We start from the raw sequence: 20101 nt of genomic DNA, 5'->3' as shown, positions 1-20101 counted from the left end.
GCTTGAAGCTATGCAAGAAGAAATGAACTCCTTACTTGAGAATGATACCTATGAGTTGGTGAAGCTACCGAAGGGTATGCAAGTTTTGAACAACAAATAGGCATTTAGAATCAAGAATAAAAAACACAATTCTAAGCCTCGGTATAAAGCTAGATTGGTTGTTAGAGGTTTTAATCAGAGAAAAGGTGTTAATTGTGAGGAGATTTTTTCTCCTGTTATGAGGATGTCATCCATTCGTGCTGTGCTTGGATTAACAGTTTCTCTTGATCTGAAGATTGAGCAAATAGATGTAAAGACAGCTTTTCTTCACGGTGATTTGGACTAGGAAATCTACATGGAGCAACCAGAGGGTTTTGTTGTTAAAGGAAAAGAAGATTTTGTGTGCAAGTTTAAGAAGAGTCTTTATGGGTTGAAGCAAGCTCTAAGACAGTGGTACAAGAAGTTTGAATCTGTTATGGAGAAGTATGGTTACTGATAAACCACTATTTTATGGTTTATATTGTGTTTAATTGAGTGGTTTTTTATCAAATTCTTGCCCACTTATTCATATGATTTGCATGATTTTACAATTCCTTCCTAGTTTAGTTCTATGGTTGAAAACTTGCTTCCTAGAGATCTTTTAATTACGTATTTTAATTCTTTTTTATACCATTCGATGCCGTGATCTGTGTGTTAAGTGTTTCAGGATTCATAGGACAGGAATAACTTAGAGAATGGAGAGGAAGTTTGCAAAAAAATAGAAAGAACACAATAAACTAAGGAGATGACCAGCGAATACCGACGCGGACGCATGGCTCACGCGACCGCGCGAAATGGAGAAAATCACAGTGACGCGTTCGCGTGCCTGACGCGAACGCGTGGATTGGAGTCTGCACGAATGACGCGAATGCATGGACGACGTGTACGCATGGCAAGAAAAAAACGCTGAATGACACGCACGCGTGGATGACGCGTACGCGTGACATGCACGATCTGCAGAATTAGCAGAACACGCTGGGAGTGATTTTGGGCCGCGTTTTGACCCAGTTTTTGGCCTAGAAACACAGAATAAAGCCAGCGAACATGTAGAAGACTCAAGGAATACTTAGCATAGGCTCATAATTCATAATTTTAGGTTTAGATGTAGCTTTTAGAGAGAGAGGCTCTCTCCTCTCTCTTAGGTTTTAGGATTTAGGATTTCTTTTAGGATTAGGATTTCTACTTCTCAATTTCTAGGTTTAATATTCCTTTACTTTTGTTTATGTTTTCTTCTACTTTTATTTATTCTATTACTTTAGTTAATTACTTGATGTTGCCAATTTGGTTTATGGATTCTTATGTTCAATCTAACTTTCCATTTAATATAATTTGAGATATTTCAGATATATGATTTTAATTTAGCTTTTTACACTCTTAGCTTTGGTTGAGTAATTAGAGACTCTTGAGTTATCAAACTCAGCTGATGATTGAAAATTGGAATTCTTTGCTGATTGATTTGAATTCCCCTAACTCTAGTCTTTTCTTAGGAATTGACTAGGACTTGAGGAATCAAATTGATTTATCCACTTAACATACCTTCATAGTTAGAGGTTGATCAAGTGGGAGCAAAAGCCAATTCTCATCACAATTGATAAGGATAACTAGGATAGGACTTCTAATTCTCATACCTTGCCAAGAGCTTTATTAGTTATTAATTTAATTTCTTGCAATTTACTTTTCTTGTTCAACCTATTTAAAAACCCCAAAAAGATACTTTTTCCATGATCAATAATAAAACACACCTCCCTGCAATTCCTTGAGAAGACGATCCGAGATTTGAATACTTCGGTTTATAAATTTATTGGGTTTTGTTACTTGTGACAACCAAACTTTTGTACGAAAGGATTCTCCGTTGGTTTAGAAACTATAATTACAACGAGACTTTATTTGTAAAATTTTTTACCGATAGAAAATCCGTTCGTCAAAATGGCGCCGTTGCCGGAGAATTGCAAACGTGTGCCTTATTATTGGTTATTGTAAATATTTTATTTTGCTTGTTTATTTGTTTTTATTTTTGTTTTTAATTTTTATTAGCTACTATGAATTCTCACCCCTGTCGCTATGAGTTTGGTTCCAATGTTGTTGTAGGGAATGTACGCTATAAGGAGAACATGCATCAAGGATGGAACAATCAAAGATGGGAGGAGCCACAAGGATTTGATCAACTCTCTTGGCAACAACCACCTCCAATGGACTATCAATAACCATTCTGTGATGCATATCAAGGCAATGGCTATGGTGAGCATTCTTTTGATTATCAACAACCACCACCATATGCTTATGAACCACCCCCTTAATATAACTCTGGACCACCATACTCACAAGCCCCCTACTACCAAACATCATCACATGATTCTAACCCTTATCCATCATATCAACCACCCCATGAGCCATATGAGCCATACATAAATCCACCCCAATTCCAACCCAGTTACTCCCAAGGACCACCACCTCCATATACACCACATCCATATCTATCAATCCAAGAGCCGTATGATCCTACTTATGATATCCGAGCAAAACAAGAGTCAAGGGATCATCTCAAGGAAACATGGATAAATTTCAAGCAACCCTGCGTCAATTGGACCGAGCGGTAAACCGAATAGCGCCCGAAGCTTTCATGGCTAAAGAATCTCAACTTGAGAACAAAGAATTGAAGTGTGCGGTGTAACAAGTAGAAAAGATGGAGAGTGATAAACCACCACATTCTTATGATGAACCACCCTCTTATCATGAACCTTTCCTCCCAAATAATGAGCCCTCACATCCACCTCAACCTTCGATGCATGACACTATTGGTGTTCTTTTTCAAGGGCAAAGAGAGATGAAATGAGGAGTACTAGAATTCGCGATTGCCTTGACCGAGGTAGTAAACCGATTAGCTTCCCAATATTTGAACACTCAAAGTACTCCCATGGCTATATGTGGAGAATCAAAAGAAGAGCGTAGCATGAATGAGACACTAGAAACTCCGGTGGACAATGAGGAACATGGCTTTGTATTGGAACAAGTGGAGGAAGCCATAATGGTTGCAGAGAAAGAAGTGGTTGAGGATTTAGGAGATGCTGAACCTCCATGGGAATCTAGAATTGTAGAGCACCCTCCAATAAAATTGAAATTGATGTCAAGAAGGCCAGTGCACAACCTCCATGGCATATTCCTTATGAAAACTTGGATGGGATAGATCAAGAAGTAAGTTCCCTTGGTGATAAAGATCATGCATCAAGTCCTCCTAGTGATAAATCTACATCCGCAAATGAACTCCTTGAATATGAAGACTCTTCTCTGATTGAGTCTGAGAATAATGTGGGAGCGAAAATCCTTAGAAAAGGGCGGACGGGAGTTGAGTACGCTTTGTCAAGAACGTTGGAAACTTCTCCACCTAGGTTGCCGTCTACTCCTTCACTTGAGTGGGTAAAACTTATCTCTGTTCGTCTTCCTATCCCACTTGAGTACGGTTTTCTTGAAACGAACGGCCAACTCAGGAAGCTTTGTGGCATAAAGCGTAAGAGGAGACTGTTTAGTGGTTAGAGTTACAAATCAAGGCTCATCAAGGTTGATACTTCAAGAGATAGATGTAAGGGCTCAACTGGTGATAATTTGGTTAGATCTAAAAGAAGAGTTTGGTACTCTGTAGAGAATTCAAAGTGCTTGCCACCCGGATGGAACCATGATGATCAACTTGAAGACGGGTGTAAAATCAAGATTTGGGATCCCGACATACAAGAAGATCAACTTTGGGAGCTCAAAACTTGTGAAGAACTCCATCAAGGCTTGAAAAATCATGGAATAGACAGAGCTTATTGGAAGTCCAAGCATTGGTGGAAGTTTCAGGATGAGTTCAAGCACAAGCCACCATGACAAAGAGCTCACTAAATGTCCAACTTAAGGACTTTAACTAAAAGTGCTAGGTGGGAGACAACCCACCATGGTATGATCGTTCCTTTTTCAATTATAATTTTATTTAGTTTTGTTTGTTTTTGAGTTTTATTTTATTTCATTGAACCTGGAATTATTCATAACATCCGCATTAGCATTGCATTTTGCATCCTGCATAAAAAAACGCACGCGACGCGTAAGCGTTGCTGACGCGTCTGCGTCATAGGTGCATTCTGAAGAAAAGAGAATTGAACAGAAAGTCAGGCGAAAGCGTGGCTGGAGACGTGCCTTTGGCACAAATACGCCCACGCGATCGCATCCCTGACGCGTCCGCGTCATGTGGAAAAATTGGCCTCCCACGCGTCCGCGTCACCCACGCGAACGCGTGCCCCAAAAATCGACGTTAAAAGGGGTGTATGGCAGAATGTTAGGCCAGAATGGGGCTGGAACCATGCTAGAAGTACAAGCCCTACCACGCGAATGCGTGCCCCACGCGTTCGCGTCATTTTTCACAACATGGTCATTCACGCGATCGCGTCAACCACGCAACCGCGTCACCCTAAAATTTGGCAAAATGGGTTTCAAACAGAGAGTTGCGCGAACGCGAGGCTGCACTCGCGCCAATAGCACAAATCAGACCACGCGACCGCGTGATCCACGCGTCTGCGTCACCGATAATTATTTTACATCACGCGACCACGTCACTCACGCGTCCGCGTCACATGCAACGCACAGCTTATCCAGATTAGCCAAATATCTTATCTTTTCTTCCCCAAATCCTAATTTCTTCTTTCCCTTTCTTATTTCTTTCTTCTTTCTTTCTTACTTACTTCTTCTTCATCTCTTTAACTTCTCATCCTTCTTCACTTTCATTCTATTTAATTTATTTGCATACTTTCATTCATTGCATTTTCATTTTGTGCATATTTTTCTTTTCTTTTCTAAATTTATTATTTTTCCATTGGTGTTAAATTTTCTTATTCAACTGTTGTATCTTTTCTGATATTATTTTGGTGCTTCGTGACTTGTTTTCATTGTTGGGTAATATTATTTATAGGTCAATGCTAATCTTATATGATACTTGTATCCCTCTTGCATTGACATGAACATACAATATCTTGCATTATCCACACTCTTCCCATTGTTGTAAATTTTGCACCACTGGTATGCCATGTGCTTCTATTGTTTTCTCACGCACATGCTGAAGCTTCCATGTAATTGAGACCCTTATCATTTGGCATTAACCCACCCATACTTCATTTATTTTCTTATCTTTATTTCTGGATTACTTTTCTTCCCTTTTTCTTTCAGGATGGCCACCCGGAAGGGAACCGGAAGACGTTTACAAGGGGAGACAGACAAGTCCATCTGCAAAATCTTCGGAATAAAGCGCCAGTTAGAACAGTCCCTCCACCTGCACATCTCAGCATGCACCGAGGACGGTGCAATCTTTAAGTGTGGGGAGGTCGATACCGATCTCCATGGATTAGTTATTTTCTTCCCAACACCAATGTCTAGTTTTCTTTGTTAGTTCATTGTTGCATTGCATAATAGATTGCATGTGTAGTTGATTGTTTGCATTTAAGTACTACTTGGTAGAAAAATAATAAGTTTCTTTTTAAGACCCTATTTTTAAAAAATTTCACTAATTTAAAATTAAAATTTTTGTGTTAAACTTGTCGGAAGTTGTATTTGGAACATGGATTTTTGAGCCAAAGAACACACAATCCGTGAGATTTTGAGCTTATTTATATGGTTACATTATTTAACCATAATATTTCATTCTTGTGTATTTTTCTTCTCTATGATTGCAATCTGTATTTTGTTCCAGTCTATATGTCCATTGTTTAGTATATTTACATGCTTGCATATGATTGAGGCCATATTTGATTATTAACTCACTTATCCCAAATAAGCCTACCCTGTTATGTCACCCTTGTTAGCGACCTTGAGCTTTTTAATCCCCTTTTGTTCTATAACCACATCACTAGCCTTAAGCAGAAAAACAATTAATTACCCCAAATTGAATCTTTGGTTAGCTTAAGATAGAGATTGTGCATCAACTAAGTGTGGAAAAACTGTGGGAACATGGGTTAATAAGGGAATGTATCATGTTTCTAATTTATTTTAATATTGGAAATTTGGGAACCTACTCATGTAAAACCAGAAAAATTAAAAATCCATGTGCATTGATAAGTTATATTTAAAAAAAAAAACTAAAAATATTCAATAAATATATAAATAAATAAGGGGACAAAATTACCCCAATGTTAAGCTTTAATAAAGATCAATGCACATGTGATAAAAGTAAAGAAATATAAAAAATTTGGTACATGAGTATGAAAATTATACAAAAGTGGGAATTATGGGTAGCTAGGTGTGATTTTAGAATTACATAGAGTGTGTGTGTGGTAAGAGCTTAGGTTAGTCAAAGATTCATATTATAGCTCACTTGGTCATACATATATCCTCACCCTTACCTTAGCCCCATTACAACCCTGAAAAGACCTCATGATGTTTGCATGGGTATACTAAATATTTGTTGATTGGTTAGATGAAGAACAAAGTTTAGAAAGCATTATTAGAGAAGAGTAGAGTGATTGACCCTAGGCACTTGAGAGTTAGAGTGATATACACTACCAGTAAGGGTTCAGTGCTTGATTCTATGTTCCCTTCTTTCATGAGCTATCTTCTTACAAGTCTACTTGCTTTTTATTGTATGATTTGAATTAGTGGAATTTGGTTTGTATTTGTCTTGGAGAACTTGTTTGTTTTTAACCAAGTAGATAGAAACATCTTAGCATGTAGTTGCATTCACATTCATAGGTTGCATTGCATGAATCTTACTTTTTTTCCACTAATTTATTTTATCTTCTTAAGCTAAGCATGAAGATATGCTAATATTTAAGTGTGGGGAGGTTGATAAACCACTATTTTATGGTTTATATTGTGTTTAATTGAGTGGTTTTTATCAAATTCTTGCCCACTTATTCATATGATTTGCATGATTTTACAATTCCTTCCTAGTTTAGTTTTATGGTTGAAAACCTGCTTCCTAAGCCTTTAAATTGCGTATTTTAAATTCTACCTTATACCATTCAATGCCGTGACTTAGAGAATGGAGAGGAAGCTTGCAAAAAAATGGAAGGAACACAAGAAACTAAGGAGATGACCAGTGAACACCGACGGGACGCATGGCTCACGCGACCGCGCGAAATGGAGGAAATTGCAGTGACGCGTTCGCGTGCCTGACGCGAACGCGTAGATTGGAGTCTGCACGAATGACGCGAACGCGTGGACGACGCGTACGCGTGGCAAGAAAAAAATGCTGAATGACGCACACGCGTGGATGATGCGTACGCGTGACATGCGCGATCTGCAGAATTAACAGAACACGTTGGGACCAATTTCGGGCCGCGTTTTGACCCAGTTTTCGGCCCAGAAACACAGAATAAAGCCAGGAAACATGCAGAGACTCAAGGAATACTTAGCATAGGCTCATAATTCATAATTTTAGGTTTAGATGTAGCATTTAGAGAGAGAGACTCTCTCCCCTCTCTTAGGTTTTAGGATTTAGGATTTCTTTTAGGATTAGGATTTCTACTTCTCAATTTCCAGGTTTAATATTCCTTTACTTTTCTTTATATTTTCTTCTACTTTTATTTATTCTATTACTTTAGTTGATTACTTGATGTTGCCAATTTGGTTTATGGATTCTTATGTTCAATCTAACTTTCTATTTAATATAATTCGAGGTATTTTAGATATATGATTTTAATTTAGCTTTTTACACTCTTAGCTTTGGTTGAGTAATTAGAGACTCTTGAGTTATCAAACTCAGCTGATGATTGAAAATTGGAATTCTTTGCTAATTGATTTGAATTCTCCTAACTCTAGTCTTTTCTTAGGAATTGACTAGGACTTGAGGAATCAAATTAATTTATCCACTTAACATACCTTCATAGTTAGAGGTTGACCAAGTGGGAGCAAAAGCCAATTCTCATCACAATTGATAAGGATAACTAGGATAGGACTTCTAATTCTCATACTTTGCCAAGAGCTTTATTAGTTATTAATTTAATTTCTTGCAATTTACTTTTCTTGTTCAACCTATTTAAAAACCCCAAAAATATACTTTTTCCATAATCAATAATAAAACACACCTCCCTGCAATTCCTTGAGAAGACGGTCCGAGGTTTGAATACTTCGGTTTATAAATTTATTGGGTTTTGTTACTTGTGATAACCAAATTTTTGTACGAAAGGATTCTCCGTTGGTTTAGAAACTATACTTACAAAGAGACTTTATTTGTAAAATTCTTTACCGATAGAAAATCCGTTCGTCAGTTACCGTAAGACAACTTCAGATCATTGTGTATTTGTGTAAAAATTTTTTGATGATAATTTTATGATTTTTTTACTTTATGTGGATGATATTTTGATTGTGGGCAAGAATGCTTTGAGGATTAATGAGTTGAAAAAATAGTTGAGCAATTTCTTTACTATGAAGAACTTGGGTCCTGCCAAACATATTTTAGGCATGACTATTACTCGTTATAGAGATTCCAAGAAGCTTTATTTGTCACATGAGAAGTACATAAAGAAGGTGCTTCAAAAGTTTGGCATGAATGATGCCAAATGTGTTGCTAGTTCTTTTGCTCCTCATTTTAAGTTGAGCACCAAGCAGTGTCCAACCATTGATGAGGAAAAACAAGCAATGAATGAAATTCCTTATGCCTCAGCTGTTGGAAGCTTAATGTATGTTATGGTGTGTACTAGACTAGACATTACTTATGCGGTTGGTACTGTGAGTCATTTTCTCTCTAATCCAGGTAAAGAATATTGGAATATTGTTAAATGGATTATGAGATATCTCAAAGGTACAACTAACTTGAGTTTGAGTTTTGGTAGTGAGAAACCTTTGCTAGTTGGCTTTACTGATGCAGATATGACAGGAGATATTGATTCTCAAAAGTCTACTTCAGGCTATTTGGTCAAGTTTGTAGGAGGAGCTATTTCATGGCAGTTAAGGTTACAGAAGTGTATTGCATTTTCTACTAAAGAGGTAGAGTTTATTACAGTAACTGAAGCATGTAAAGATTTGTTGTGGATGAAGAAGTTTCTTGTAGCACTTGGTTTCAAGCAAAACCGTTATGTGTTGTTGTGTGATAGTCAAAATGCTATTCATCTTGCCAAGAATTCTATTTTTCATGCAAGATCTAAACATATTGATGTTAGGTATCACTGGATACGGAATATGTTAGATTCCAAGTTGTTGGAACTTGAGAAAGTTCACACTGATGACAATGGTACTGATATGATGACAAAAGCATTGTCAAAAAATAAGCTTGAAACGTGTTGTTTGATCGCCGGAATGATGAGGGCTTCCACCTAGTCGAGAAGGGAGAGGTTTGTTGGGTTTTTTTCTCTCCTTTATGAGATCTAAGCCCAATTTTTGGGGTGTTTCTTTTTCACCCATTGTGTCACAACCCTAATAAGATTTTGGGGTCATTGAGAGGTAGAGAGTGTAGCCATCAAAGTGAGATAGAAGAGAGAAAACAGAATTTTTGTTTTTATGCAAAGCAGTAAATTTCAAATAATATTTTCTCATTCGTTCACCGTTGGATCGGCTTAAAATTTAAACTGCGTGTTCTTCTCATCTTGTTCCTCATTATGGACGGTGAAGATGTTGATTAAAGATCTGTAGAAGGAGAAATAGGCTTCAAACAACAACTCTATTTTTGGGTATTTTTTATCTTGTTTCTCATTTGTAAGTTTTGGTGCTTTGATATTTTGGCTGGTTATAACTTATATGCACGTTTTTGTATTTTGTTTGAGATTCTCTTATACCTCATTTAATTATAGTGCAGCTATTTCATTGGTTTGGATGACTCATGATTTTTACCTCACATTGAAGGGATTTTTTACGTTAAAATCTCGGTGTATGTGTTCTTGTTATTGCTTTACTTGCTATATTTGTTTGTTCATAGTTGCTGCTATACTGTGTTGTTAGTGCTTCCATATTATTCTTAGAGCAATGCTAGGGGGCCAGCAATTTTTGTGATTGTTAGCCATCAACTAGCCATCAATGATGATTTGATGGTGTGAGATTGGTGTGAGATTTCATCCAATGGCTCACCTTTCTCTGCTGGTTACATGCTGGCCAAAATTCAATAAAACTGCTGGCCCCCTAAACTTTTCCTTATTCTTATGTTAGATATTTGTGTTATTTTCGCTGCTAGGCTTTTACATTTAGACCTTACAAAGGGGTGACGGAAGAAACGATGAAGACATTGACAGAAAGAAGAATGGGCGAAGGAGTGAGTAGACATGAAAATCGGTCTCAATAATTTCATTACGTAGAAAATAAAAAAATTTCAAACAATAATAAAATATCTTAGAACGAGTTCAATGTCTTTAAAATTTAAAAAATTTAATTTTAGAAAATTACTAACATTTTTGTTTTGAAAAATAAAAAATATTATAAAGTAAAATCGGCCATAACGATTTATTTATATTTGAAAAAAAAAAAATCAAAATGTCCTGCAAAATGTCTTTTTACATAACAATCCACAGTATTCTAGAAATTTAATAAAAAAAAACACAATAATTTGGGAAATCAACCATGAAAGCCCAATGTGAAAATAAATGAGACTATGTACCTTTGCGTGGAAGGCATTAAAGCCACACTACTACTCTCATTGATTGAGTTCATTATCCATCTGTGTATATTAAGACTGTTGCTTACATGAAATGAAATGAACGGGTAAGGCATTCATGAATAAAGCGGGAGGAAGGGAGGGTGAAGTTAAGGCTAAAGGGCATTCATGTCGTTCTTGTGCACTTTCACTTCGTTTTACACAAGGCCATTTAATAGGTGAATCTAAATTTTAATTTACTCCTATGATCCCTTTCCCTTACATATACACAACAACATTATTATTAGACTAAACTATTAATTTACTTCTCTAGCTAACATTTTAAAGCTTCTCTCAAAAAATTTTAAACGGATTTAATATTGTCCCATCTTTATTTTTAGGTGTTAAAAAAATATAACTAAAATTATTTTATAACACTTTTTTTTCATTCTCTTTTTTTACAAAATTTCAAACATCACTTATTCAAACCTAAAAAAATAATTTATATTGGTGATCGTTGAAAGGCCAATTTTATTTATGTATTAAAGTCAAATATTATTATACTTTTAATATATTAATTGTTCGTATGAAATTTAATAACGGGACAAGATTAAATGTATCAATACATTATAAATTATACTCCAATCCTAAGTATATTGATGAAATTTCATGCATAACACACTTTCTCTCTCTAAACAAAAGAATCATTTTAATAAAAAATTGAAATTTTATTATATGGTGTAATGTATTTAATGATTCAAATTAGCTGTGGTAAAGGATTTAAATGTTTTTGGTCCCGTTCTTGTAAAGGAAACAGAGAAAGCGTGGGGGCTGGGGAGATTTGTTTGTGGATAAGATTTTGTTAAAATCTCATTGTTGAAAAGCAATTGAAAATAATTTGTGTTCATTTGCTTACTATCGATAGCATTATTTGTGTCATTTATTTATCAAAAGCGTGGCATTTAAAGCATGTACAGTATGAAAATAACATCACCCACCCGGTGTTCCACCATTGCAAATATTTTTTAAAAAAAAAAACACCCACACACATACAAACAAACAAAGAAACAGCTCTTGTTGGGCTATATTAAATGTCGAATTAATTATCATCCACTGTCATTCCGAAAGTGCGATTTTACTTTTCATTCTTCGGTATATCTTGAAGTGCAATTTGATAATGGTGAGTTTTATGGTGTCTTTTACTATGGTGTTTAAATTGTCTAACTTACTTTTAAAGATAAAAAATAAAATGTTTAAAGTAAAAAATAAAATATTTAAAATTTATTAAATATTGTACTTAACTTTTTTGATAAATTAGGCACAATGTCAAAGGCACTATAGCATTCACCTTTGATAATTCATATGAACTGATCGATGGGCTTTTGTAGCTCTCTCAGTGTTGTGATTGATGCTATTAAAAATCATAACAGCTCCATTTCTTAATTTGATAACCATTATGTATGTCAATTTAATTTATTCACTCATATCAGTTGTACATTTGTCTACGTCAACTTATGATTTCAAGATTGTCATTTTATGTTGTGCAATTTTTTTTTGTCTAATTAATTTTTTATTCATTTAATTTAAATAAATTATCAATTAAACATTTTATTAATTAAATTATCAAACTGAAGATTTAATAATATTTTATCACATTTGACTGCATAAATAATTATAAAATTATTTTGTTTATAAGTTGATTAATTATTTTATTCTATTAACTCATTCACATTCTTGTATTTAAAAACATTTTTTTGAAATAAGTTAAATGTTTTAACATTCCAAACACTCCTTACTAATTACTATATATTGTCCACAACTTCAGCATTTAAATTAGGCATGTCTTACAAGTAATGTTATCCAACGAATTTAGTAAAGTTTATTTAACTGTACAATTTATGCTGCAAATACTATTTACAATATTTATAATGGTCTTATCTTAAAATGATTGATTTTAGTAAAGTTTATTTAACTGTACAATTTATGGAACAAATACTATTTACAATATTTATTTGTATATGATCTTAATTGTCATAATATTATTATTTGAAAAACATGTCATTATTGTATGTTGAAACTTAAATTTTGTAAACAAATATAAGTATTGGTTTATAAAGAAATTTAACTAATAGACAATAAGTTGATGTATTTTAGAAATAAAAGTTAGATTATAAATAAAATATTTATCTATTGAATAAATTCATTTATTAATAATAAGGTAAAACTCAGGTGCAGTCGACTTCATGAAAAGTTGATAGTTGAGAACCGTTAGATGAAAATTTAGTTAAATCAGTCAACGACTCCCAACTATCAACTTCACATGAAGTCCACTGCACTTGAGTTTTCACCTAATAATAATGGATAATAGATAATATATATGCATACGCTTGCATACATGTTTGTGAATTTTTTTTATTGTGTGAATTTTTTTTTATTTACTGCGGTTGGAACACCAAACTGTCGCTATCCTCATCAGTTTTCAACTAAGCATGAAAACATGGTCAGAATTGCCGCTATTATGTTAATTCGCGATGGTTCCAGAAACCGCCGGTAATTTTTCATCGCAACTCTCCGTCTCTCTTGTAGTGGTTGTTGTTGTTGTGGACTCGTGGTCATCTTAATTTTTAAAATTTAAATATAATTAAAAATGCTTGATTATTTTTTTATGCAAGACAGGTAAATAAAGACTTAAAATTCATTTCTTATAAAATTAAGGGTAAAAAACTTATATAAGCCAAGGCAAGAAGGGTCTAACGTAAATACGCCAAACCGAAAATCGTTTCAGCAATAAGCCAAACACTATCTTTATGTAATTCGAACCAAGGTGGTTCGAACTACAAACCTTAATAATTCGAACCAGGTTGGTTCGAATTAGGGGAGAGGAAGTTTGAACGTAATTCGAACCAAGATGGTTCGAACTCTTCTTGCACGTAATTCGAACTGGCCTAGCTCGAATTATTCATTGGAAACCAAACCATGTAATTCGAACCAAGCTGGTTCGAATTACCCTTTTCATAATTCGAACCAAGGTGGTGGTTCGAATTATGGGTGATTCGGCTATATAAGGAGTTCGAATCACCCTCATTCGAACTATTATTCCTACCCCTACCCCCACAAAATCTCAGAGAAAACGACCCAGATTCTCTCCGAGGAAGACCTGAACGGAATACTCTGCTCATGGGGAACGGAATACGCTGCATCAGAGTCTGTCGCAGGAATTTCGGCGGCACCCCTGCATGTTGCGCCACCAGCACAGCCTGCCCCACCGGATGATGGGGATGACATCGAGGATGAGGAGCCGTTTATCCGCCGAGGTCAGAGGGCACGGGTAGCCCGTCGCTGTGGTACTGGGTCGCATCTGTTTAGATGATTCACGTTTCATGTATTTTTTTCCTTAAAGTTCAATCATGTATGATAGTGATTTGTACTTTTTTTGTTATGTTATAGTCTGTTCACCTATGTTTTTTTTATTTGTGTTGTTGGACTTTGATTATGTATGATCAATGAATCTTGAAACAGTTTAGTGTTTATTTTTTCTTATTAAATTGTGCATCTACGGAAAATGTAGCATTATTCATAATTAAAGAAGCCGTATTCATTACTACTCGCAACAATCAAACTAAAAGTCATGCGCACTAATGTAAATAATACTGACACTAACAACATGCGAAATAATGTAAATAACTATAAGACTAGCAACATGCGCACTAATGTAGATAATGCTAACACTAACAACATGCATACTAATGGTGTCCTGTCTGAGACGAGCCTCCAACCTGTGGGCAACTACGTCGTGTGTGTCCGGGTTGGCGACATAGGCCGCACCTCTTTGGCCGATTCGGATCCGCCTGGTCCATATTCGTCCGTATCCTAGTGGATCTAGGACGACCCTTTCTGGCACGCCTCTTGTCAGGGTCTGGAATCACCGTGGGCCCGTCGTAAGGTGGCCAGAAGCCCTCCGGGATCGGAGGTGTGAATCCCATCCGATACACATTGAACACCGAGCTAATCTGATAGACGCTGTGAACGTAAGAGGTCCAGGTGACCCGTGAGTATGCACAGCATGCAAGTGCGTGCTGACACGGGAAATGAAGAGCCTGGAAGTACCCGCAGTCACATGTCCGAGAGGCAAGTGATACTCTGTAAGTACCCAAGGAGAAAGAACCAGTCGGAGTGGTCTCTGCTACAGTGAACTCGGAGTTATCCCGGTCATACAGCGTCACCGTGAAGCACCTGGCCGTCTTCATGTTGGCCTCAATACACTTCACCAAATGCTGACTGAATTGTTGTCCTGTTCCCATCTGGGCCTCAGCCTCTCTCCCCTTGCGAACAAAGAGTTCCGCAAGCCTACCATATGTTGCCTTCACCAGGGATGCTACAGGGAGATTTCTGACCCCCTTCAGGATAGAGTTCACACACTCGGAGATGTTCGTCGTTATGTGACCGAATCTCCGCCCCTCATCACGGTGCTGAGTCCACAACGAGTAATCAATCCGGTTTGCCCACTCACACATCGCCGGATCTTCAGATCGCAGGATATCAAACCAGTAATCAAATTCAACCTCGGTCTTCGCATACGCCGCGTTCACTAGTAGCCTCCTAGCGTCTTTGCCCTTGAAGGTTAGGGCAAAATTAGCCGCTACGTGTCGTATGCAGAATGCACGGTACGCAGATGGCGGTAGCCAACCGCCGTCAGGGGCCTCAAGCGCAGCCCTGATGCCGTTGTGCCTGTCCGATATAACCAGCAGACCGGGCTGCGGGGTCACGTGCTGTCGAAGGTGCAAGAGAAAGAAACTCCAGGACTCTGCATTCTCACCCTCTACTAGTGCGAATGCGACAGGTAGAATGTTCGAGTTCCCGTCCTGTGCAATCGCGATGAGCAACGTCCCCCCATACTTCCCATACAGATGTGTGCCGTCAATGCTCACTAGCGGCTTGCAATGACGGAATGCCTCGATGCACGTCGGGAAAGTCCAGAAAAGCCTGTGGAAGTACGCTTGAGACTCGTCCACTTGTCCTCCAACTCGAACCGGGGTCGTCTTAAGGACGACAACACTACCAGGCATTGTCAGCTGCACACCCAACACCCACCTAGGCAAGTCGTTGTAGGACTCATCCCAGTCACCGTAGATGAGGGCAATAGATTTCTGCTTCGCCATCCAAACCCTCCGGTAAGTCGGCCTAAAACCAAAGTGCGCTGCCGTGGCGTTCAGGAGCACCTTGATGCTCACGGATGCATCGGCCCTAACCATTGACATAATGAACGCCAAAATCACATGATAATCCAAACTCCTGTGGTCACTCGAGATGGATGTGGCCAGGCAAGTGTGAGGTCCATTGTACCGTTTGACCTCCCAAATGCCCTTGCGCTTCTGGAGACTCAGTCGAATCAACCATGTGCACCCATTCCCAAACTCGGAACACTTGCCCACATACCGGCGGTGATCGGACTCCACCACCTTGTACTGTACCCCTCGCCGGATGCTGTAAGTCTTCACACTTAAAAGGGCCTCATCTTTATCTTGGAATTGCTGACCAACCTGGAACTCTGTCAGACCAGTAGTCCCTTCCGCATCTCTAGCTCCGAATCCAACAGCGTGCCCTAAAACCCCCTCATGTCTCATGGCGTCCAAGTCCAACGAGGAAAAATGTGGTGGATACTAATGTGTGCCAGAGCTAGAACCACCTACCGCCAATGCAGTGTGTGCCAGAGCTAGAACCACCTACCTCCAACGCAGGCCCAGTCGCTCCAATATCATCAGCGCTATCATCGTCAATCATATCCGGCTCGACGTCATCCTCGTCTTCATCGTCCAAAAAATTGTCTCCTACGCCAACAGGTGCAACTCCCACTAAAGCGTTCGGCAAATTTTCCCTTTCCACTACCTCGTCGCCTTCGGTGCCATTGAGGTCAACAGCAAAAGACGGGGAGGCGACAGGTTGGACCACTGGTTCGTACACAGGGACGGACGAGGAAGCAACGGCAGGCCGGGAACTAGAACCTGCTGGATTCGCTATAGTGTTCGTATTCCGGTTCGAACCGCCGGAGCTGGATACAACATCAACCAGCCGGGCCAACAACTCCGGTGTCCTCACCTCCGGAAACTGCCGCCGACAGAGAAACATTACTTGCAAGTCCGCATCATTATTAATCGTGAAGCAATCATACTTCACCGTATTCTGTAGCACCGTGACTGGAATGCGATAGAAAAACTTCTTTACCCGCTTCGCACCCTCCAGACCGAGCTTCATTAGTACAGCGCTAACAAGGTCATCATAACTCGTCGTAGATGTTACGACAATACATAGAGGATTCTTATCTGTGAACTTTACTCCGGAACGAGTTTTCTATTAACAGATCCTCTGTGGTGCACCAAAACCACAAAACTCTCCTCACTAGCCATCTCCCTCTAATGAGACTAACTCACGTTTGGAACCATATATATACAGCTCAGTCTCACACATAGTTCGAACCGGCCTGGTTCGAACTATGATTGGTGTAATTCGAACCAGCCCGGTTCGAATTACATGCAAACATTCTCTCTCTATAATTCGAACCATCTTGGTTCGAATTACCTTCATTCCTAATTCGAAACAGGCTGGTTCGATTTAGTACCAACAAAAAACCCTAATTCGAACTCACCTGGTTCGATTTACTAACAAATAGAGTTCGAACCAACCTGGTTCGAATTATATAAAAATACGATCTGACTTATTGCTGAAACGATTTTTGCTTTGACGTATTTACGTAATTTTTTGAGTCAGTTGGCTTATTATGGTTTTTTACCCTAAAATTAATTTCTTATTTTTTAGGAAAATGCATTTATGCTTTTAGAAATAAGAATTTTTATGTTATCCTTGACGTTATATGTTAATATAGGATAACATTCATGATCATTATTGCATGAATTATTATTATATTTTGCTTGAGAATACAATAAAATAGATGGAAGTTTACTAGTAGTGTATGTCTAAAAAAAGTTAATAAACTATGAATCATGATAAATCTTTTAATAATAATTATATTAGTATAACATTATCACAACTTTGGTAATTATCTTTTGAATTCTTAAATATTAAAATTTATTTTATGGCTTGTTATTATTTTCTAATAAATTAATTAAGTTTATAATGGTTTTATTATAAAAATATAACAATATTTATTGAAATATAAATGTGTGCATAGCTCTAGTTATTAAAGCTACTAAGAAGAGGTGATCCACGAAGGGTCATGCAAAATCGTTGCCTACTGGATTATAAAGCTTATGTAAATATAAATAATGAAGAGTCTGTCACTCTACTTTCATTTGTTACTCACTCTTGTAGATGTTTTCTGGTATAAAAAAGTGTTTTTGTTATGTGTGTTTTACATGGATGATTAGCTTTAAATTTAGGACTCGTTAGACTGCTTATAATTAATACCTAGGGGTGAGCACGGGTAGCGGGTACCCAATTACCCACCCGAACCCGAACCAAACCAATCAAATTGGTTCTGGAACTGACGGGTAATCGGGTCCAACTCGAACCAAACCAATGACATTTGCTGATGATTAGTTCGGGTATCGGTTTTGGGGGCGCGAAACCCGAACCAACCCGTATACCCGATCATAATTAATTATATATATATATGACTTTTTATGTGTTTTCTATCTCATAACCCTAATCCTATCTCACTAAGGTTTAGATTTTAATGTGTTTTGGTTTTAGCTTCTTTTAAAGATTATTCATTAGACTTTTGTATTTAACTTCTAATATTTTTATTGCACTTTTATATTTTCATTAGACAAGATTATTTACTATTAATATGTTTGGATTTTGATGAGTTTAGTTTTTAATGTATTTGGTATTTAATATGTTTGCATTATTTCTGTTGATGTTACATGTTTATTGTATTTCTTGAATTTTTAAGATAAAAATTTGCCAATTTGGTTTTTTTTTTAATGAATTTCAAAGTCATCGGGTACCCGCTACCCGAACCGAACCAATCCGCTCTTAATCGGTTTGGTTTGGTTCGGGTACAAACACAAAAAAACGCAAATCCGAACCAAACCAAACCAATTATTTTTTAATCGGTTCGGTTCTAAAAAAAAGTAAGTAATCTTACACCATTAGATGTAATCTCATACCATTAAAAATACTAATAATAACTAATTAATGATTACAAATTATAAAATTTACTGACTCTCTAGCACTCTTAATTAAATTTTTTTTTACCATTATTTTTAGCTATTGACGCAGTTATTTTAGTTTAATAATTCAACAACATATTTTATTCTATTAATTAATAATAAAAATAATAAATTTTAATAATTTTTTAGTATTTCTTTTAAATTTTATTTGGAGGATAATTGTATTGTAGAAAAATTATGATTGGGCACAAGTGAGAAAAAATGGTAAAATTATAGCCAAATAATTTGCAATAATTTTTTCAGGATTTGTCCAGCTCTACAAGGCCGAAATGCTATCCAATATCTTCAAGCCATTGGAACAATGGTTTGGATCATTTCGCCGCAGTCTCAATTCAACGTAGCATGAAAGCTGCTTATTAGATTAGCCTTTTTTGTCATTTTAAGGATCATTTTAGGGATTCTTTGGTAATTTTTATGCAGAGTAAAAAACAAATGATTAACTTGAAAATGGACAGTACATGGAAGAGCAGATTTCCACTAAAGTGGTGTGGTATATGTGAAAGCTTTCCTCTATATATATTAGGGGTGAGCACGGGTAGCGGGTACCCGATTACCCACCCGAACCTGAACCAAACCAATCAAATTGGTTCTGGAACCGACGGGTAATCGGGTCCAACCCGAACCAAACCAATGACATTTGCTGATGATTGGTTCGGGTATCGGTTTTGGGGGCGCGGAACCCGAACCAACCCGTATACCCGATCATAATTAATTATATATATATATGACTTTTTATGTGTTTTCTATCTCATAACCCTAATCCTATCTCACTAAGGTTTAGATTTTAATGTGTTTTGGTTTTAGTTTCTTTCAAAGATTATTCACTAGACTTTTGTATTTAACTTCTAATATTTTTATTGCACTTTTATATTTTCATTAGACAAGATTATTTACTATTAATATGTTTGGATTTTGATGAGTTTAGTTTTTAATGTATTTGGTATTTAATATGTTTGCATTATTTCTGTTGATGTTATATGTTTATTGTATTTCTTGAATTTTTAAGATAAAAATTTGCCAATTTGATTTTTTTTTATGAATTTCAAAGTCATCGGATACCCGCTACCCGAACCGAACCAATCCGCTCTTAATCGGTTTGGTTTGGTTCGGGTACAAACACAAAAAAACGCAAATCCGAACCAAACCAAACCAATTATTTTTTAATCGGTTCGGTTCTAATTTTACCTTAAATCCGAACCAAACCGACCCGTGCTCACCCCCTATTAATACCAGAGTTTGAAGAAATAACATCCTACCTAGTGTGGACTCGAGCAAAGAATTGTTCTTGGTGGGAATGTTACACTTGTAAGAAAATTTTCTCTAATAAAAAGGGTTAAAGAGTGTTGAGGGGAAACACCCAAAAAAGTCAACATGAGTT

At 36.9% G+C, this 20101-nt stretch overlaps 1 protein-coding gene and 1 pseudogene across 1 annotated transcript; one reads left to right on the top strand and one right to left on the bottom strand.

The window, feature by feature from the left end:
• Positions 1 to 334: 334 nt before the first annotated feature.
• Positions 335 to 3549, top strand: LOC107494720 (uncharacterized). The gene is made up of 2 exons (XM_016115756.1): positions 335 to 462; positions 3114 to 3549. Exons 1-2 carry the CDS (start codon positions 335 to 337, stop codon positions 3547 to 3549), a joined length of 564 nt encoding a protein of 187 aa, XP_015971242.1.
• Positions 3550 to 13377: 9828 nt separating this feature from the next.
• LOC107494719 (uncharacterized) lies at positions 13378 to 16938 on the bottom strand (annotated as a pseudogene).
• Positions 16939 to 20101: the final 3163 nt, after the last annotated feature.

Source organism: Arachis duranensis, chromosome 6, assembly GCF_000817695.3.
Source record: "Arachis duranensis cultivar V14167 chromosome 6, aradu.V14167.gnm2.J7QH, whole genome shotgun sequence".
In the NCBI taxonomy this organism is placed as follows: Eukaryota; Viridiplantae; Streptophyta; class Magnoliopsida; order Fabales; family Fabaceae; genus Arachis; species Arachis duranensis.
Note: the sequence above shows the minus strand (reverse complement) of the source record. Positions and strands in the feature narration are given on the sequence as shown.